The 21,131-nt window shown below is 39.7% G+C and overlaps 2 protein-coding genes and 4 non-coding genes across 6 annotated transcripts; all 6 read right to left on the bottom strand.

The window, feature by feature from the left end:
- Nucleotides 1-6,088: 6,088 nt before the first annotated feature.
- On the bottom strand, nt 6,089-13,520 carry eif4a2 (eukaryotic translation initiation factor 4A, isoform 2). Its single transcript, XM_055033071.1, has 11 exons — nt 13,391-13,520; nt 11,493-11,550; nt 11,252-11,384; nt 10,896-11,035; nt 10,318-10,486; nt 10,130-10,239; nt 8,952-9,095; nt 7,929-8,066; nt 7,767-7,856; nt 7,446-7,525; nt 6,089-7,124 (listed from the first exon to the last, which is right to left on the bottom strand). Exons 1-11 carry the CDS (start codon nt 13,417-13,419, stop codon nt 6,980-6,982), a joined length of 1,236 nt encoding a protein of 411 aa, XP_054889046.1. The 5' UTR covers nt 13,420-13,520; the 3' UTR covers nt 6,089-6,979.
- LOC129362378 (small nucleolar RNA SNORA81) lies at nt 8,722-8,911 on the bottom strand. The gene has a single exon (XR_008606219.1). It is a non-coding gene; the product is annotated as a small nucleolar RNA SNORA81 (small nucleolar RNA).
- On the bottom strand, nt 9,141-9,320 carry LOC129362379 (small nucleolar RNA SNORA81). The gene has a single exon (XR_008606220.1). It is a non-coding gene; the product is annotated as a small nucleolar RNA SNORA81 (small nucleolar RNA).
- LOC129362380 (small nucleolar RNA SNORD2) lies at nt 10,568-10,643 on the bottom strand. Its single transcript, XR_008606221.1, has one exon. It is a non-coding gene; the product is annotated as a small nucleolar RNA SNORD2 (small nucleolar RNA).
- On the bottom strand, nt 11,133-11,209 carry LOC129362376 (small nucleolar RNA SNORD2). The gene has a single exon (XR_008606217.1). It is a non-coding gene; the product is annotated as a small nucleolar RNA SNORD2 (small nucleolar RNA).
- A 6,591-nt stretch (nt 13,521-20,111) lies between the features above and the next one.
- Nucleotides 20,112-21,102, bottom strand: setd9 (SET domain containing 9). The gene has a single exon (XM_055033258.1). It carries the CDS (start codon nt 21,041-21,043, stop codon nt 20,207-20,209), a length of 837 nt encoding a protein of 278 aa, XP_054889233.1. The 5' UTR covers nt 21,044-21,102; the 3' UTR covers nt 20,112-20,206.
- Nucleotides 21,103-21,131: the final 29 nt, after the last annotated feature.

The following is a 21,131-nucleotide window of genomic DNA, read 5'->3' as shown; positions in this document are numbered from 1 at the left end:
GGTGACCTCTCACACAGCTCGCTAATCTCTAGCGTGTTTATGAGACGCAAGTGTCACAGAGTCCAGCTCGTCAATTCAGAGTTCCCGCACACTGTCGTTTTTATTATTTTATTCATTTCCTCATAGACCCTTGACTTCAATCTACACTGTATGATTTACAAAACCGATACGTACAATATGGATCAGACTCTGTGTTGTGTTTTCTCGGGCACGGTATCGTTGTACAGCACAGTCAAGTAACTACGTTACCCTCATTTATTAACATTTTTATTTCTTTTTTACACATATCAAATATGACTGAAAAGAAATGTGACTTCATAATTTAATGCCTTGATATTGAATCTCTGTCTCTTTAATGACCTCCTGCTCTTTTCGACACTTCGATGTGTGAATATTATAACTTGATGTAAAACTTAAAAAAAAAAAGGCAGATTTCACATAAATGGCCAGGAAGAAGTCATAAGTATTTACATTTGGAGCTATTGCTTTGCCTTGAGGTTTTAAATGAGGCCTAGAAATGCTCCATTAACACATTGAGCAGTGTGTACACAAGGGTTACACCAAATTCTGTGTCTCATACTATACTGTCATGACATTAACAAATAGGCCAAACAAAAACAGGTTTTTACATATAAAAGCTACAGACTGTTGTCTTTAAAGCTTTCAGTGTCTCAGGGTTTTCCTTGGAAAGTCCAAATGGGCCAATCTGAGGAAGGTGAAGACCACAGTGGTGCCTGTGGTCATCGGGGCCCTCGGGGCAGTAACCCCCAAACTGGAGCAGTGGCTACAACAGATCCCAGGAACAACATCAGACATCTCAGTCCAGAAATGTGCAGTCCTTGGCACAGCCAAGATACTGCAGGACCCTCAAGCTCCCAGGCCTCTGGTAGAGGACCCGAGCTCAGAGGATAAGAACCACCCGAGGTGGGTGAGAAGGGAATTTTTATATATATATATATATATATATATATATATATATATATATATATATATATATATATATATATATATATATATATATATATATATATATATATATATATATATATATATATATATATATATATATATATATATATATATATATATATATATATATATATATATATATATCCCCTCTGCATTTTGACCCATCTACTTCTTTCATAAAATAAATGTATTATTTACTTAATTTATTATTTATAAACTACACCTGTAAAGGATGCAGACAAGACAAATTCAACCTCAGTCAAAAGTCCAAAGGTCATTTCACGTCTTGTTTGCTTCTGGGTTTAAAATGGACCTGAAGGTCATGATGTAAATAATGTAGTCCAGATTTTCAGGATTATAACTTTCACTCATTATACTTCTTGATTTGTCAAGAAGAGGTGTCAGAAATAAGACAACATATTATGTTTATTGTCATTATTATTGTGGCTCTTTCATTTGTTACTACTTTATATCACTTTGCTTTATGAATAAAATGAATTGGGTTGTTTTAGGTGTTTGGTCGGTGAACAGTATATGTAAATCCCGGTTGTGTAAGATTGAGACACTGAAGGAATGTTAAAACTTACTTAGTCATGAGAACTTCACTTTGTCTTTTTTTTTTTTTTCAAATTTGCCAAGTTTTTTTTTTTTTGCTGACATCTCGTTTTTCTCTGAGCGCCATAATCTATTTTAGATTAGACCTACAGTCTGAACACAACCTTTTGGTTTATCAGTATTGTGTGAATCATTAACACCTCTCTGTGTGTTCACCTTCCTTTTTTTGAAGAAGAGGAAGCAGTATTTTGTCCTTTCCCGGCACATTTTATCATTTTATGGCATAATCAAGTAATTGCTGTATGTCATCTTCAAGTCTCAAAATGCTTCATAATTTGAAATTGGGCCTCTGTCTCTTTAAGAATCGCCTGCTGTTTCCGACACACCGCCCTCAGGATGTCATCACATCAACATTCTTCTATTAAGCATTTACAAATATTCGTTGGAGCTCTGGACTGAGAAGACTGGACTGGTCAGTTCGACCAGACGTTTGCTAATTGCTGTTGGCAAGTCTCAAGGAGCTGGGGGGGATATCTGTGGTGGAGAGCTGCTCTGTGAGGTGGAAGTTTGGAGGAGTTTATTCTGTGAAGGCGGCACTCAGTCCAACCAGTCCAACCAGTCCAACCAGTTTTTCTGTGCAGCCATTTCGCACGACTGAATGGTTGCCACAGAGATTAAAGGATTTCTCAAACAGCCATAAAAAAATAAAACAAACACTTGGGAATGACCATGTCATAAATAAAGTATTTTTGTTTCTTTTGCCGAATACAGAACATTTTTCAACTATACATATATTTTCAACGCTGCTGCACCGCCGTCCTTCCATGCATCTGTTCTTCATGTCTGCTTCGTTTTTGCAGGCTTTCTGGTTGTCTGTGCCCGTCTTCAGCTGGTGAGGCGGGTCAGTGAAGAAATCATAGGTACACATTTTACTATGTCAGACCACTTGGGTAAAGTACCATACCTTAAATATATATATTTTTTCTTTTCACCATGTCGACGTGGTAATGTGCCTTTAATGCACATCGCTTCACCGGTTCCTTTCAACGCAGTCATCTCAGTAGCAAAGTGAAGGCATTATGGTTAATAATGAATCAGGGCTCACGGCCTGCGGCGTGTGAAATGTACTGTGTTGGTCAAAATCATCAATAATTCAAATGCTCTCCAGTGTAATGCCTATGAAACGAAGGAGAAGAAAAATAGACGCCTAAGTTGTGTACAGACGACATCGGCGTGTTGTCTGTAAACAATGAATGTATCGACAATTTGTACTATTCTGTGATAGGTCACTGGCTCTTGAACAAATATGGGTAAGACTTTATTTGACGGGGCGTCAACATATGACACTATGATACTGTCACAGTGTCATTGGGTAAATAATGACACTTTCAATGATTAGTTGCTTTAAAAGTTGGCTGGCCGGGGTTATGATCATGTCCGTCTTATGCACAGATAAAGTGTTACCAAAATGGTCATATATTGAAAGCACAATGTCATTAGTTTCATGTTGTGATGGATCCTTCTGTGTTCTGGTGCTTGATGTGTGTTTGCAGTGCTGTGGAGTGTATGAAGCATGTAATGTGCAACGTGACAAAGCAGGATAATAAAAGACATTGCGTAACTAAAGAGTTACTACATGAGCAGTTAAAATGAACCAAAGGTGTAATTGCAGCATACTGTACTCCCACTACTAATATATAAAATATGTCATGCCAACATATTTAAAATACATTCAAAAATTTTAAATGTAATTAAATCACAAAAACAGTCAAAACATATTAATCAAGCACATTTTTATTACACAAAAAGCAATATTTTCAACTTAAATTACAAAGTGTATACTGAGTACAATTTAAACACTGTTAAAATACACTTAGCACACAACTAGTTGTTCCAAAATGTCACACTTTAAGTTATCTAATCCTAAGTGATCTTGAAGTATACTCATGATTAGTCTGACTTAAAGTGTGTTAAACCTGAACATATTTAGTACATACATTTTTCACCAGGGCAGAAATAGAAGAACCAAGTTGAACTTCTAACATCATCTCACAGTGTGTCACATTTGCAGGTTTTTGTCGATGAGTGCATTTTCAAACTTTAATATTTATATCTTATAAACATGTCTACATGTTTTTTGCGTCCCGTCCATCCAGACCTCTGGATAATGACAGTCGTTTCTCTGACGCATTTCGGCTAAACATGACTCATTCAGGAAGTGCGTTTCAGTTCTTTTTTGCTTTTTAAAAAGTGTTTTTGTGAAAATGGTCTGAATTTTGAGCCTGTCTGACACTTGAGCTTCATTTACACAGAACAGCTCAGACACGTTCCAGTCTATTGTTGCACAGAGAACCAGATCTGCATGAGAGCGTCTTCTGACTGAACAGAAGTGAAAGATTGAAAGTGAAAATGAACCACCACATTCCAGACCACTAAAAAACGCACTGAGGAGACAGAGACCTTAATATTCCTCTTAACACGTATTTCAATGAGTTTTGACTGAAAAAGGTCTGAAAGGGGCCATATTATGCGCCTTCCAGCCACATAGAATCATTTTACAGCACAATCAAGTTAACTCCAGCTGTTATAAAAATGCTATACATATCAAATATAACTAAAAAGAAATTTGACTTCCTAGTTTAGCTTCTTGAAATTGGGCCTCTGTCTCTTTAAGAAACTCTTTTCTCCTTTTGAAACTCCACCTTCAGGAAGTCATCTCAACATGGCTCCTCTATCAACCCTTTAACAAGGATTTTACCAGAGTTGCGCTGAGAAGAAGCTCCTATCATGAGCTCAACAGTCCTTTGGCGCCACCAAGTGTTTGCTAATTGCTCCTGGCTAGTCTGAAGGATCAGAGGATCAGCGTTTGTTACACTCAGTGGCGGAGCTCCATCCTCCCAGGTGTTTTCCACAGCTGAATGGTTGTCATGGAGACCAAAGGATTTCTCAAACATGCATGAAACAATCTAAGCAACTCTCCATGTATGCTTTTGATGAGAGAATAATATTATAACATCATGCAAAATAAAAAAAAGAAGTTGATTTTACATCATCTTGCCTTCGTAAGGTAAATAATCAAAACATGTTTTTTTGATACTTTATCCCTTTAAAAGTTATAGGCTCCTGCCCCTTTAAATGTCACACGTGCTGTATTGTTGCATAAAAACCTGGTTTAATTGCTGCCAAAGACTTTTTCACCACATCCTGCATCTTCTTTTTAAAAGGTTGCTCTCCTGCAGGAAATGATGAAACACCAAAAACAACATTATTAATGAACTCAGAACAGTTTGTTTATGTTCTGCCTTCGTTTGGCTCTCTGAAAACAAGACTGACAGAAATACACAAATAAACTGGTCTTGAGTGGCACGCTGTCTTAGAAAAAAAGGAGGGTAAGAAGCAAAAGATCCTCAAAAAAGCAGGATGTTTACAGAGTATTTGAGTAAATCATTAGAAAGTTGGGTGGAAGAAAAATGTTAAGGTGTGGATGCAGCTGGGATAACTGCAGCCTTGAGAGGATTTTGCTTTGTGCATCACAGCTACAAGAAATTAAGAGTTGATCATGTACATGTGCATAACTGTCACCTTTTTAACCGAATTATTAAAATAAATTAGAAGAATCAAATTGGTCAATATAGACCAATTGGATTTATATTTATGTGTAAAAATTAAACATCTTTTAAGCAAATTAGCTCTGAAAGATTCATGGGGTTTTTTTTTCAGCTTTGGATGACACTGAAGATTCTGCATAAGCAAATACTAACTACCTAGGGATTGTAATATTTAATTGTTCAGATATTTGTTCAAATGAGCATTTAAAACTTCAAGGTTTTGTTCCCTTGGTGTCTAAAGAGCTGCAAGCTTTCTGGCTGCAGTTGGAAAGGCTAAATGCGCCTTCTGCTTTGCCTGCAGAGGGCGCACAACATCCACATCGAATGGTGTGCTTTAGGTAGTTCCATGGAATTGTGGGTAACGCAGTCCAGAGGTGTTGTAAAAGAAGAAAAGATCTCAGTGAATACTGATTTAGCCCTTTAGTTTTGCATAGTCGTAACTTGTAAATGATGTCCAAATGAGATGCCGTATTCACTCTCCAGGAACATTTTACAGTGCGTCTACTGTGCGCACCACAGGGGGGCGCCATTTCCCCCCCTATTGCTTTTATGCTCGGCCATAAAAGCAAACGGGAATCTTGTTCTCGGCCCAGATGACCTGACTGCGTAACACCAGCTTTATGGTAGTTACAAAAACTACAAATATTTAACACTAACCCTAACCCTAACCCTAACCTTATAGACACGATACAAAAGTTTATCTGTTCCTCTTCAAAATTATTTTTAAAGCCTTTGATAAAGTGTAGAGAATTTAGTTGACTTCAGAAGTCAAAAGTAGGTAAAGCTGACTTGTATAATTCCAATCCAAAATATTAGCATGCAAGTCACAAGAACACATTTTACTAAATCATATTCAGTACCATTCATGACTGTAGTTTGCTGTTTTAAATCCATTAACCATGTTATATTTACCTCTAAAGAATGTAAACTTTCTGCAAACGTACGACAAAAATCACTAAATATTAGTGCAAAGTTTAATTAGGGTTTACTTTCATAAATTGAGATATTTTTGCCTCAACAAAATACAGCAAAAAAAATACCCACTTTTAGATTCTACAGACACAATGCAGCTGATTTACTCCTGGTGGCCTGTAGAGGGAGCTCTACACCACCATCTTCCACAAACAAAACTGATCTGACCCTCACACATTCACCGACCTGGACACAACAGCAGTACAATACATTTACTTACAGCAATTTCTGTTTATTAAGACATTCATACACTGCAAGAGAGAAAAGAAGGAGTCAGTGGGGAGTGGAAATGGCAATATACTCTGTTAAGGGTAAAACCACGGCAGCAAAATATGGCCAACCTGTAAGGAACTCTGATATAGCATGTGGGATTAAAAAAAATATATGGTACATTTAAATTAAACACATTCACAAAAGAAACCAACAAAAAAAAAAGCAAGTGAATCTACAGTATAACATGACAAGTGTCTATTAATCAGGCCCACAAGACATCGCACATATGTTAGCATAACATAATTTGCAGACTTTATACAGCACTTATACCTTTTAGTCCACAAGTAGGTTACTAAACGGTGGAGAACATCGAATACACGCATCTTATTTAAACATGAAAAGAAATACCTGATAAGGACCCTAATGTTTACACGCCCCATGGCTCTGTAGCTCCAACCAGCCGGCCGACGAGTCAGAACTTACAACTGTCCAGGAGGGACCACCATACGAGTCACCTCTCTTTTAACGCACACCAAAAATCTGATCCAAGGTTTAGCATTGAGTAGTTTTTTTTTTCTCCCCCTCGAATAATATAAGCACAATGCAAGTGGACGATCGCTATCACTGCGTAAAAAAAGAAAAAGAAAAAAAGATCTCAGGGCTCAAATCAGGTCGGCCACATTCATAGGCATCTCCTCCACAGTGGTGTTGTAAAACGTCTCGATGTCTCGAAGAATCCTCTTGTCCTCCTCGGTGACGAAGTTGATGGCGACTCCTTTTCTGCCGAAACGGCCGCCGCGACCGATTCTGGGGAACGATGAGGAGCCGATTTAGTCCACAGCAAAGCTATGCGATTCAACACAGTCCCTCCACCATGTGGAAAGGACATTTTGTGATTCTTTCAGCCTAAAATTACCAATTTTCTTCCTTATTTTTCAGAAAAGTTTCACATTTTTAAGCAATATTGTTTGGAATTACAAGAGAAGTTGAAACTGGTGGAAAAAGACAAGGTTTCAGCATACATAGTTCATATTTAAAGAGCAAATAACATTTTCATGGACCTTGTTGAAATGGCAATCTTGACACAAATAAAATAGTGTGAGGAGAACTTGAACTGCTTCTACTCACCTATGAATGTAATTCTCACGATTTGTGGGAAGGTCATAGTTGATGACCAGGGAAACCTGCTGGACGTCGATCCCACGAGCCTAGAAAGGACACAGTCGTGAAACCAGCACCAAATCCCACAGATCAGCAAAGTTCACGTTTCAGAATGTGGCCCGTGTTTAAGTAGCAGGTTCCCACGTCAGCGGAACCCACTGTGGAGAACGAGCCTTAATCTCCCAACGTTTCACCTGCTTGGCCATTTTTTGACTGCTGCAGCATTTTAAATCATTTGGGTTGCTTTTCTGAATAATAATAGTAATAGTTCATCATTTTGATACTGACCAGAAGATCGGTTGTGATCAACACTCTGCTGGACCCGGAACGAAACTCTCTCATAATTACATCTCGCTCCTTCTGGTCCATGTCTCCATGCTGTGAATTAAACAGCTGGTTAGCTGAGGAAAAACCAAGCTAACATGCTAACGGGCTAGCGGGACTCCATACCAGAGCAGATACTGTGAAGTCCCTGGCGTGCATCTTCTCAGTCAGCCAGTCCACTTTTCTCCTGGTGTTGAGGAAGATGACCGCCTGGGTGATGGTCAGAGTCTCATACAGATCACACAGAGTGTCCAGCTTCCACTCCTACAGACCGACAGAACAGATGCACGTTAGTTACCCTGACGGGCCGCAGCCTGACGGGCCGCAGCCTGACGGGCCGCAGCCTGACGGGCCGCAGCCTGACTGGCTGCAGCGAGTTCAAACTAGGCCTGGACCATATGGCAGAAAAACACCAAGTGGTTCATATCAGCTGGTAGATAATTGATTAGTTTTTGGTTCCAAATATCTGAAACGACAGCAAACTGCTGTTTGTATTAAAGCATTTATGAGGCCAGGTGGGAAAACCAGGTTGTTGCTAGGTAACGAAAAAGAAAGTTAAATGACTGATTCAGAATGAAAAGTATTTTGGGAAATGTAGGCAGAAGAAAGGCTTTAGCTGCTCAACCTCTCACAGCCAGATAAACTTGAGATAGTTGGTGGCATCAACTATCTCACTCTTTGGTTACCTAGCAACAACTTGTATGCCAATTTGTGCAGCAGCAGTTTCAAATTTCTGCAATAAATGGCAGGGAGTGAAAATGGAGGGTAAAACAGTTTACAAGTTGAGCAGTATTTCAGACACTTAAAAACCAAAAACTAATCAATAATTATTGATACTGACTGAGTTTTTCAGCCCTATTGTCCAGTCCCATCATAAGTGCGACTGATTTACTGTCCAGTTCTAATTAAAACACACAGTATGTGTAACACAGGATCTTGAGACTGAGGAGAGCGGACATTAAGAAAGCGGTCCCTCCCAGCCTCGTGTGCGACCCCGTGAACTTTAGTCTCCTTCCCTGGTGTACCCATGCTTACACGGCCGCAGGAGCCAAACCCGGCCGGGCCGGGTCGGGTCACGCGGTTTCAGCAGGGTGCTTTGGAGAGAAGAGGGTGGACTGGATGGAACAGAGGGCGGATGTGCAAACCAACCTCTCTCTCCACGTTAATGTAGAACTGCTTGATACCCTCCAGGGTAAGCTCCTCCTTCTTCACCAAGATGCGGACGGGGTCACGCATGAACTTCTTGGTCACCTCCAACACATCAGCAGGCATGGTGGCAGAGAGCAGGACCACCTGGAGAGAGAAGAAGTGTTAAGAGTGGAGGCGACGCAGATGATTGGCTGTAGCACTTCACCTCGAGACCGCAGCCAATGAACATTAAGAAAGAGGTTCGGCGGCGTCTCGTTTGCGGTTCGGTGCACAATGATCTCCTTCTGCGTGAAACTCTGCTGGCATTATTGCGTGAAACAGATCATCTGGGTCACACAATTACAGCAGACTTCTGTAGATGCAGAAGGACGACCAGTGGAGTCAGGAAGGACTTTCCTTTCTGGTCAATTTTTAACCAAATGTAAACAAAACAGAATTTCTGACAATTGCAATGCAGATTATTGTAAATACAAAATCTTACCAAAAAAAAAAACTGGGAAAGAAGATAGATGAGGGTTGAAGCCAGAGCTGGGTGATAAACAGATTTTTATTAACGTTTTAAATTTTTGCTTTGTTCAAGATTTAGTTTTTTGAAAATGTGGATTTTTCCCCACAAAGCATTTCTTGAGTCTATTTGTTAGGACTTTAAATTCAGGTTAACTATGATGGAATATTTGGGTCGAGATAAGATTTTTTTTTAAGTACAAGAATAAAACTGTATTTGAACGAGAACTCCAACGAGAAAAACAAAAACTTAAAATGATTTACTTTGCATCCTTTGACATAATCAAGTTAGCAGGAGCCAACTTTGAAACAATTATGCAAACTTAATCTATTTTGATGGGGGCAAAAAGTGCAAACTAAGCCTTTCCCCTCCTCAGTGAAACACTTTTCTCAAAGTAAAATTTTCCATATTTCTAATATTGTGTCTATATTCTCATACTTACAATGTAACCAGGCCCAGACAGTCCATTATACAACTTAAAGGGATGTTTGAAATGAAGGTCTCTTTCTGAAAATGTCATTTGTATTTTTTTTTAGAAAAACAAAGAGCAAAAAAAAAAAATGGTCTAATTTTACTTTTGAGCCTCATCACCCAACTCCAGTTAAACCTGGATCTGAAGTGAATGAAAGGACAGGTGCTTAAAGGAGACAGAATGAAATCTGGAGTTATGTACTTGAATGTTTGTGCTGAGCTTCTGGAAGATCTCATAGATCTGATCCTTAAACCCTCGACTCAACATCTCATCAGCTTCATCCAGAACAAACATCTTGATCCATTTTGGAGCTGAAAGATAAAATAAAAACAGTTCAAATGTGCTCAATTAGAGGACAAATCAACAATGCTACAGGCTGCGTTGCTTACACAGATGCCTCCTGTTGAGCATGTCGTACACGCGGCCCGGCGTACCCACCACTATGTGAGGGGCCTCGGCCTGGAGCTTCTGAATTTCACTGCGGAGGTTGGTGCCTCCGATGCAGGCGTGGCACGTCGCCCCCATGTAGTCACCCAGAGCCAGAATGACCTTCTGGATCTGCGGAGGAGAGAGAGAGGAGCACGGGTTCAGGACGGCCGAGTGCAGACTGGCTGTCCAGACGAGTTTGCAACATCTGCTCAGTGATCAGTAAGTCAGAAAGGAACTCTCCATCTCAAGAGTCAGTCCCGAAAGATGGTATACCATCACATCACTCAAGCTCTCCACAGACACAAAGAAACTCAGCCAAAGGATCTTTCAGGTCAATGCAGCCATGGACAGAGACTACACCAAGCCACACAAAGATCTTCTTAAAAAACAAAATAACAAAAAAAAAAAAAAAAAAAAAAAGTTCAGAAATTTGTGACAAATCCATAAAAGATGGTACCTTCGCATCTGAACAGTGTCCTCAGTATGCTGCCTAGGTCTGAGACACTGTTGAGGTCACATGACCTCAGGAACAGCATACCTGCTGAGCCAGCTCTCTGGTGGGAGCCAACACCAGAGCCTGAGTCTCCTTCTGCTCTATGTCCAGCTGCTGCAAGATAGAGATGGCAAACGTGGCTGTCTTGCCAGTTCCTGACTGGGCTTGGGCAATGACATCGTAGCCTAACGGTGAGGAAACACATTTAATATCCCTTCATAGAGCATCCTCACACAACACAGAGGCACAACTACACAAGTCAGCGTTAAATCGGATGATATTGAGTGATCAGTAAGGTAATAAAAAGTATCCCCATATGTTGGGTAAGTCCCGAAAGATGGTTAAGCATCACTTCACTCAATCACAAGGTGCTGCCCCCGTGTTCAGCTCGATGCCTGTACCTTTGATGCACGGGATGATGGCCCTCTGCTGAATGGCAGACGGCTTTTCAAAACCATACGCGTATATTCCCCTGAGAAGAGACTCCTTCAGGTTCATATCATCGAAATTGTCTGTAATCTCATTCCAGTTGCTCTGAATTGACAAGAAAGAAAGAAGAAAAAAAAAACAATTGAAAATGTCTGAAATCATTTTGTGTCCCTACATTAAAAGTGAAGTGAAGAAATCGTGTTTTGGATTCACCTCGATGACACCATCAGGCTCCATTCCTTCTGGCCCCCCATGGTCTCTATCTCTTGAGCTGTTTAGGGAGAAAACAAATCTGATAAATACGTCGCTCAGGAAAGCAGCTTTATCACATTTTCAGAGTTTCCCCTACATGAGATTGATGACTGCACAACTTCAGAATGAAGTTTGTTTTAGAATATGTTAAAATGTAAAGCAAAACCAACACAGCCGGCTCTTGTGCGCTGCGCCTCTGTCGAGAGTGAAGTAAAACTCCAGTTTGAAGTAGAGGGGAAAAAAATCGTACCTAAGGAAGGTTGAGTTAAAGTGTGTGAAAACGAAGCTAACTTTAACATATTGTCACCTTCTTAAGTCATCTTTTGGAACCTTGGGCATAATGAAGAAAGATTGAGGCCATTATTTTAGTAGGCTGAAAAACAGTAACGGAATTGATAGTTTGGCCATTATGCATAAGATTCCAGACATGTACTGAAGGCTCCCTCATCACCACCATTAAAAAATAAAATAAAACATTTCTACAGGAAGCCCTCTTTTTTATCTGTATTAACATCTCATTTCACCCTTTGGTTCTCAATTTTGGATATTTTTGTTTAAAGGAGTAGAACATGTTAGTTTACGTAAAGTATTGGGAAAGCAGAGGGGAATTAGTAATATTTTTCCACAAGTACACTTTAAATTCTGCACTTCCAAAGTAAATATCTTACATTTATTACTGGAAATTAACCGATCAGGGTTTTTTGCCTATACACATTATAATTCTATCAGTTTCGATTTAATATTTATCCTGAAGTGCCGCTGACAAAAATGTGTTGCGTTTTGAACCCAACTGAAAATTAATCCCATCAGTTAATGTATAAAGTATACCCCTAATCCTTTTATTCAATACCAGACTGTGAATGAGTACCAGCTCTCTGTTGGTGCACGAATATTTACTGTGGAAACATTTGAAAGAATCAGAAAAATCCCCAGATCTACCACTTTCTAGCACATATTCGGGCTGAAGTACATTTTGTGCTACTGCATAGCAAAACAACTACGTGCTTTTAAACAGGTTGACAACTGTTACACACGTTTATGCTTAAGAAACCTGAAAGGTTATACTTCTGGAACCAGTGTCCAATTTTTCAATAGAATAATTTAGCCACTAGGTGAATAGTAAACTATGAGGTACTGAGGGGAAGGGGGCAGCGGCCCTGGGAAATGAGGCTCTGCCACATTGAGTGAAAAAGCCATATTGCACGTGTGGCGCGTGTGCCCGGAGCGGTCCGGGTCACGCCCAGAGGATCTCATTACTACCGCCCGGAGCCTCACTGGGCGCACGTGTCAAATTCAACGACCCGGCCGTCTACTACCTGCCCGAACAGTTTTTGGTTATATAACCTCAGACGGGTCCGTTTAACCCCGGGAGAAAATAATCACAAGCCCCAATTCGGGCGTGTTCCACATCTTTCAACATGGAGTTCCGTGTGTGCGCCTGTATCGCTGATGGCCAATATGTCGGATAATTGGGCCTGTACGGGCAATGGTGGCTTCTACCTACAACTAGGCCGAGAAGCATCCTGGGCCAGCGGTTCCCCTCGCAAGCACCCGCCACTTTAATAAATAAATAAATAAATCTTCTACGTAAGGAAAGACGAGTGTTCGCAGTAGCTAACGTTAATTATAAACCATAACGACTAATCCAAATAATGCACCACAACGTTAATTTATAGCACTGGTGTTTCACTGCGGCTAACTGCTACGCTAGCTACCAAATCACTCCGAAAGCAGTTGGGCCTAACTGCCTCGATATAAACTAATGCGTTGTCATGCAACTTACTGAACACTTCCGGCCGTTCGGGTACAGTTGAATATTAGTTTACGTCTCAGAAAAATCTCCAAATGGAGCTCTTTACCTGTTGTAATCAGCAGAATCGCTAGACATGATCCGTTCACCACTTCAGCATGCGACTGAAAAGATCGCTGATGGCGACGCCAACTGCCTTTAATGCGGCTGGACTATTTTCGCTGACATTTCTTCTGCTCAGTTTTACTGTAAAATCAGTGGAAATTAACTGAATTATTGCATTTACCGCCGTTAACTTTGCACGATAACATAATATCAAAATGAATATCTTATTGAGTGATAATATATTTTAAAATGTACAGACTACATTTCTCAGCGGAAGGATAATGCAGTAATAGGTCGTGCATCGACTGCTACAGCGTCTCTGACAGGTCAAAACTCGGCGTGACAAGGTTGTGCAATAATTTTAGAGCAAGTTCTCTGTTAGGGATGAAGAGTTGGAGAAATGAACATTTTGCCATTATATATTGTATAGATATTTAAATAGACACAATGCAACAACGCATCTTTGCAGTACCTTAATTATCCAACGTTTTTTTGTTCTTATAGTAGTTTAAATCACATTTTTAAAACCAGACACTGTCAGAAAAAAAACTGCACAGAGAAACCTGTATTGTCAATTTCTGCTCCTTTATTCAGGAAGAACTGCTTAAATATTATGTCACCACAATCACGCTATCCTGTCTTACAGTTAGACTTTCTAATATTTTGGATTCTTGCTCCGTCGGAATGCATCCATCATCATCATACAATGATGTCTTAGTGATCAGTCTTAAATGTTGGATTGCAAACAGAACATATACGTACAGATGGAGATTCTTGAAAACAAGAATATGGTGATGACCATTTTGACCTTTTAGATTTTCTTTCACCAAAATACCTTACAGACTTTACATACAGACTTGAATACACACCAAAGTTCAGCAGCATGCCGTAGAGAATCCACAGATGTTTGCACAGCCATCAACAACTTTGTGTGTTTGGCATCGTTGTCTTGTTGGGCACTCAGTTTTGAAGATGTGACATTTTAAAACAGGCGTTTCTTTCTTGGACAGCACCTGTCAGAGTAAATCTTATTTTAGACTAGAGTCACTCTGGTGGTTCCTGGATTGCTTCCATACATCGAGACTGCTGTTTCATATGAGGTTGACAGAATGGATCCTGTTTTAGTCGAGGTTTGACCTGACAAGCCACAACGACAACAAATTGTGTTTAATGGAGTCAATGTGACACTTTTAGATCAGCATTGTGAAACCCAACTAGTTCTCCTTTCATAAAATATATATATATATACATCCACATTTCTTAATTTTCATTAACATATGTGATTAAGTAACTTGTGCCATTTCAGAGAGCATAACTTAACTTAGTAAATCTGAGCATGCAGTAATGATTTATTTTTGTGCATATAAGTAAAACCCCCAGTATATTCCAGAAGCAATATACTGGGGGTTCTTTCTTTAAAAGAAAACTTCTTCACTGAAACAGCTCTTGCCTCCTGCTTTTTATTAGTTCTGTCCACTCAAACGATGACAGAAATCAGTGATATATTTTCAGAAAAACAAGCACAAGCCTGCACACTTCAGCTAGATGGAGATGGTCATGAAAATGAACGTATAGCTCACTCATGTTTCAGTTTCACAAAAATGCGTCCTGAAAAATACCTAATAAGTCCTTTGGCAGTAAAAGGACTTATTAGGTCCTTTTTTATAAGTTTATAAAGACTATGTAGATGAAGCTTTGGAATCTATGTTTGTTGTTACTTAAATGTTTTCACCTCACATAGCCCTCAACTTATTTAATTCAAATGTTTAGTTTAACTGCATGAAAAAAACAAGTTACCATAAATCCACTTAATTTAATTAAAGTCAACATTATAATTAACTCTACACCTCGTCTGGGCTTTGTTTGAGTGTTTGCAAAACCACAATGAGGTTCATAATCATGTATTTTTTTCAATTAAATACAGTGCTACAACTTACAATGTAATAAATCTTTGCTATCTGTCCAGTATGGTGTAAGCAGCATTAATCTTTTGGGGTGTTTCACTGCTTTTTTTTTTTTTTTAAACTTTATTTTTATTTATTTTTAACAACACATGTCCACAGTTGCATTCGTCTGTCTCTTACTGACATATATCTTCTGCATTATAACTTGACAAAAGATGAGACATCAAATGATCTAACATAGGCAATAAGGAATACATACCAGTACAAACATCACACAAGAACAACAAAATAAAAAAAATAAATAAAAAAAAATACAAGACACACAATTAAATCCCCTCTGACATAGGATGGTCCTCACATTCTTAAACAGTAAGGTATTCTAACTGACCCATGGGTACCTACAGGTGCCAACAAGCAATCCTGTAAGGGCGTCATTGAATTAGTAACAGTAAGACCGGGCTCCACCTTATATCAAAAACTGTTTTTTGAAGCCTTAAGGAATATGTGATTCCTTCCATCAGATAAATGTCCCAAATTTTTTGTATCCATGTGTTATATGTAGGAGGCCCTGGTTTCAGCCACATGATAGTTATACATTTCAAGGCTGCTGTGAGCAAGATACTTAGAAGATATCTATCACCCTTCCTGTCTATTCCATCGGGTATTACTCCCAGAACTGCCACCAAGGGAGTTTTTGGAACATTTCTCCTGAAAATAACACTGAGAGCTTCAAAAATGTCCTTCCAGAAATCACTTAGTTTAGGACAAGACCAGAAGATATGTATATGATTTGCATTCTGCATCCCGCAGTTTCTCCAGCATGAACTGGGTTGTGTTGGGCCCATTTTACTGGTTATTGCTGGCGTTCTGAAAAACCGGACTACTACTTTCCATTTGAATTCTCTCCATGTATTAGAATTTGTTGTTAAATGTGCTTCAGTACATATTTCTTCCCATGTGTCCCCAGCTATTGACTCCTGCAGTTCAGTCTCCCAATTATGCTTTATGTTTGTGGAATCGTGCACATTCATGGACATAAACAGGTCATATATTTTACTAATTACTTTATTATTTTCCTTTCCCCTTTGTATGTCCATTAGGAAATTTTCTATAGGAGTAGGTTTGTGAAGTTTAGTCCAATTGTTGTGTGTCGTCACAAAGGTTCTAAGTTGTAAATATCTATAAAGTCTGTTTTAGGGAGACCAAATTCTTTCTTCATCTGTTCAAAGGTTTTGAAATGTCCATCATTAATTAATTGATGAATGTGAGACAGTCCATAATTAGACCAGTTTTTGAAACCAGAATCTAAGTTGTTTGGTGCAAATGTCTTCATAGATCCTATACATGATAAAAGTGAAATCTGTTTTAATAACTTAAAAGTCGATTGTATTTTGTTCCAAATTTTGAGGGTGTTTTTTGTCCAGATTGTCATTTCCTTTACAGGAGCATCTAAGAAAGGTAATGCTTGCAGTGGTACTGAACAAATGCTTTCCTCTATTCCCAGCCATCGAGTATCTGCACTATTCTGTAACCAAACCAATAAGGGTTTGAATTGTGCAGCCCAGTAATAATATTTTAAGTTTGGGAGTTTGAGGCCCCCTTAGATTTAGATAACTGCAGAGTTTTCAGTCTGATTCTAGGACGCTTCCTTTGCCAAATGAATCCAGTTATCATTTTATCCAAGGTGTCAAAGGTAGATTTGGGAATTTCCACAGGTAGCATCTGGAATAAATAGAGTAGTGTTGGTAAGACATTCATATGGATACTTTCAACACGGCCTATCAGAGAAATAGGGAGAGTATTCCAACGGTCCAGATCATTTTTAATCACACGTAGGAGCTTGCTATAGTTTGCCTCATAAAGGTCACATAGAGATGGAGGTATTTGAATACCCAGATATTTGATACCATTCTTGGGCCACTTGAAGCCACTCTGTACTTTTACGGAGTCTGAAATTGTGCCATTTATGTCCATAGCTTCTGTTTTTTCTATATTAACTTTGTATCCTGAGTAAAATCCAAATTGGGAGATGAGCTCTTTTAAGTGGGGGATTGTTGATTTAGGTTCAGTCAAGTACAATAATACATCATCTGCATATAATGAGATTTTGTGTATTTCATTGCTGATTTCTATTCCTTTAATATTAGCATCATCTCTAATGATTTGGGCTAACGGTTCAATACTAATGGCAAACAGAAGGGGTGAGAGCGAACACCCTTGTCTACACCCCCGACCTAGTGCAAATTTATCAGACCTAAAGCCATTAACTTTAACTGCTGCCTGAGGGAAGGAGTAAAGTGTTTGTACCCAGTCAACAAAATGTGGACCAAATCCAAAACGTTTCAGAGTATGAATTAGATATTTCCATGACACTCTGTCAAACGCCTTTTGGGCATCTAAGGATATGATCGCTGATTTGATCTTTCTTTCTTTTTGAACGCTTGTTAGGTTTAGTAAGCGTCTTATATTATGGGCATAGTACCTGCCTACAATAAATCCTGTCTGATCAGGATGTATGATTTGGGTGATGAATTTGTTAAGTCGCCTTGCTAGGATTGCTGTGAGTATGCGTAAATCTGTGTTCAGCAATGATATAGGTCTATATGATTGGCAGTCTGTAGGATCCTTGCCCTCTTTGTGAATTACTACTATAGTGGCTTCTGTCCAAGACGGTGCCATAGTTTTGGATTTTAAAGCATGATGATATGCTTTTAATAGCAAGGGAGCCAGGAGATCTATAAAAGTTTTATAAAAGTCATTGACAAATCCATCTGGGCCTGGACTTTTGTTGTTCTTGAGTGATTTAATTATCTGCTTAATCTCCCATTCCTCAATCGGTTGATCCAATTCCAAAGCCACCTCATCCGTTAAATGGTTCAATTTTATCTTATTTAAAAAATCTGTGAGCTCTTGGTCATTATTACAGGTATCAGTGTTCGTATATAATAATTTGTAAAATTTTGCAAAGGCCTCTGCTATTTTGTCAGGTCTTGTCTCAACAGACTCTTGGGTTTTTATTTTATGAACCATGTTGGAGGACTGTTGCTTCCTCAGTCTAAATGCCAATAACCTACTAGCCTTCTGGCCGTATTCATAATATTTTTGATTAGTGAACCTCAAGTTACCCTCTACTTTATCTGACAATAGACTGTTTAGTTGTCTGCGGGTTGCATTTAATTCCTTCATGATTTTAGCTGAAGCGTTTCTTTTATGTTTGAACTCTAATTTTTTGATTTTGTCCTCCAAATCTTTTTGTTTAGCATCCTTCTGTTTTTTCCTCGCAGATGTGAAGGAAATGATGCGGCCCCGAAGGAATGCTTTGGCACAATCCCATATTATCAGAGGTGTTGTTTCTGTAGATGTATTAGTTTCTAGATATATCCTCAGCTCCTCTCTAATAAATGCGATGAATACTTTATCATTAAGCAGGGATGTATTGAGCCTCCATTGTTTAGATGTTGGCCTATGTCCTATGTCCCATTTTAATAAAACAGGTGCATGATCAGAAATAGTAATAGGTAATATTTCTATATCTATTATTCTATATAGTTCTGACTTTGGGGTAAAGAAATAATCGATCCTAGAGTAGGATGCATGACTGCTTGAGTAAAAAGTAAAGTCTTTAGTTCTGGGAAATCTGCTTCTCCATACGTCTGCCATACCTGTCTCTATTACCTGATATTTTAGCATCCTACTCATTCTAGAGAGTGGGGTTTTTGGAGTGGGTAATCTGTCCAATAGTTGTGACATAGTACAGTTGAAGTCCCCGCCCAACAACAACAGAACAGTACTGTGCTGCAATATTACCTTAAACAGTGACTTTATGAAGTCAGGCTCATCCGTGTTGGGTGCATACACATTTACAAGCGATACTTCAATGCCATCAATTGTACCATTAATTAATACGTATCTCCCCGTTTCACTGCTTTTGATACCACTGGTGCATCACACCAGTTGGTTGGGGCAAATGATACCCCTGACTTCTACGAGTTCATCCAAAATAAACAGTAAACATGCAGATTGTGAAAATGTGGAAAAAGTGTGTTCCAGTAGGGGAATCGCCCCAAACACATCCAAACTTGATTTGGAATAAATGAAGTGGGCCGACAGTACATTTCTACAATGTTCAAAACTCAACAAAAACCCGCTGACGTTGTTTGGTGACCAGGGCAGCCCCTTCAAATGAACCGAACCCTTTAAATGAACTTTACGAAGTGTGATCCAATATCCAAACTCAGACTTAAGACAATTTAAATATTCATCTTTAAAGCTGCAGTATATGTAAATTTAAAGAAAAACGTTTGTTGAAACTGTCACGCCATGGTGACATGGGATGTGACAGATAATCTATGAAAAACATGATCTCTGCCTTCTCCCAGTGCTGACTAGAAACAAAGTCTTGCCAAGTGATTTCAGTCTAGTTTCTAGAGCAAATATATCAACACACTTGAAATAAGACAAACATAACTTAAAAGTAAGTTTTCAGTAAGATGTAGTAGCTTTTTCTTATACACCAACAGCTGAAAAAGTGCTTCTTCTATTGGCAGATTACTTAACTTATAACAAGTTAAATATAACAAGTTTCCTCCCATGTCATAAGTGAAATCATCTTCCATTCATATCAGCATTAATGAATTATTGACTCTAAGCAATCACCCGATACTTAAACCTTACTTATATGTTAGTTTTGTCTCGTTTCAAGAGATATTTGCACAAGAAGCTAAACCAAAATTACTTGGTGATATTTTTGTGTTTGTTTTTTTTTTTTTGCAGTGCACCACAAAACAAGTGAGAATGAGGTCAAATAAAAATCACAGTGGGTTCATAAAATGCCGGGAAGCATGTTTATTGTGTTGCTTTTTTGTTTTGTTTTGTTCTTTCTTTCTTTATTTATTGGTAAGAAAACGTGAATCTTTTCAGCGCACAATGGTGTAGTAGTTGGAGAAAAGTTCCTCCCCTGCTCCTATGTCTCTGAGCGACACCAGGACCACGCAGCGCAGAGGTCTCTGGCTGCAGTGCTGGCTGTAGTTGACGTTCGGCAGGAACTGGCGCAGCTCCAGGGGGAAGCTGTCCGGGACGTCGTACTCCTGGTAGCAGACGTTGGCGGGCCTTTCGTTGGAGCAGTTGTTGACGTACTGGCCCACGGCCAGAGGGTTGCGCGGACTGTCCGTCAGCCAGCTGGCGTCGCTCGTCAGGTACGGACCCATTCTGTCCCTGCCGCTGCACGACCTGAACACCATCCCGGAGATGCCTCTGTCGTTCCCGTCCACCAGGACGCCGTCGATGCAGCGGAACACGAAGGGGTTTCTGATGGACTGAAGGAGGATGGGCTCGTAGGGCTGATAAATTGTACCGGGATACATGGCAACTGTTGCTCCTTTGGGTACGAATCCTCTGGCGACAAACACCCCGGTTCCTGCGAGGGCTAAAGAGCTGGGCCTCCTCTCGATACAGAACCCCAGAGTTTGAAGCAGAACGTCTGCTTCGTTCTGCTGCTGGTGAAGTGGGAAACGGGGCGTGGAGTTCGTGTGGGCTCCCAGGACCAGCCCCCCGCTGTTCCTGAGGAGGGCTCTGAAGAGCCCCAGGAGGCTCTGTGAGACCTGCTCATCTGGGACCACTTTGTCTTCTGAGGGCTCCGTCACCCGCCGCAGGGTCTTCTCATTCTTCGACAGGTTAAACACAACCCAGGGCACGAAGCGGTGTCTGTAGGATCTCCATTTCTCCCGAAAGCGCCGGAGAGCCGCTGTAAACATCCAGGAACAGAACGGGACGAGGAAGCAGATCGCGTGTTGCGTTCACGTTACCTCGAAAGGGAACGGAGAAGTACGTAACACCCGGTAC

Source organism: Poeciliopsis prolifica, unplaced genomic scaffold, assembly GCF_027474105.1.
Source record: "Poeciliopsis prolifica strain line A6 unplaced genomic scaffold, Auburn_PproV2 SCAFFOLD008, whole genome shotgun sequence".
NCBI classification, from domain to species: Eukaryota; Metazoa; Chordata; class Actinopteri; order Cyprinodontiformes; family Poeciliidae; genus Poeciliopsis; species Poeciliopsis prolifica.
This window is presented reverse-complemented; position numbering and strand designations above follow the sequence as displayed.

What these genes read in the sequence shown, in the direction of transcription:
- eif4a2 (XM_055033071.1), bottom strand. Translation starts at nt 13,419, where the DNA reads ATGTCTAGCGATTCTGCTGATTACAACAG. An exon ending in GATTCTGCTGATTACAACAG is followed by an intron (nt 11,551 to 13,390) that starts GTAAAGAGCTCC and finishes CTCCCTAAACAG; the next exon opens with CTCAAGAGATAGAGACCATG. An exon ending in CATCATCCCGTGCATCAAAG is followed by an intron (nt 11,036 to 11,251) that starts GTACAGGCATCG and finishes CCTCACCGTTAG; the next exon opens with GCTACGATGTCATTGCCCAA.
- setd9 (XM_055033258.1), bottom strand. Translation starts at nt 21,043, where the DNA reads ATGTTTACAGCGGCTCTCCGGCGCTTTCGGGAGAAATGGAGATCCTAC.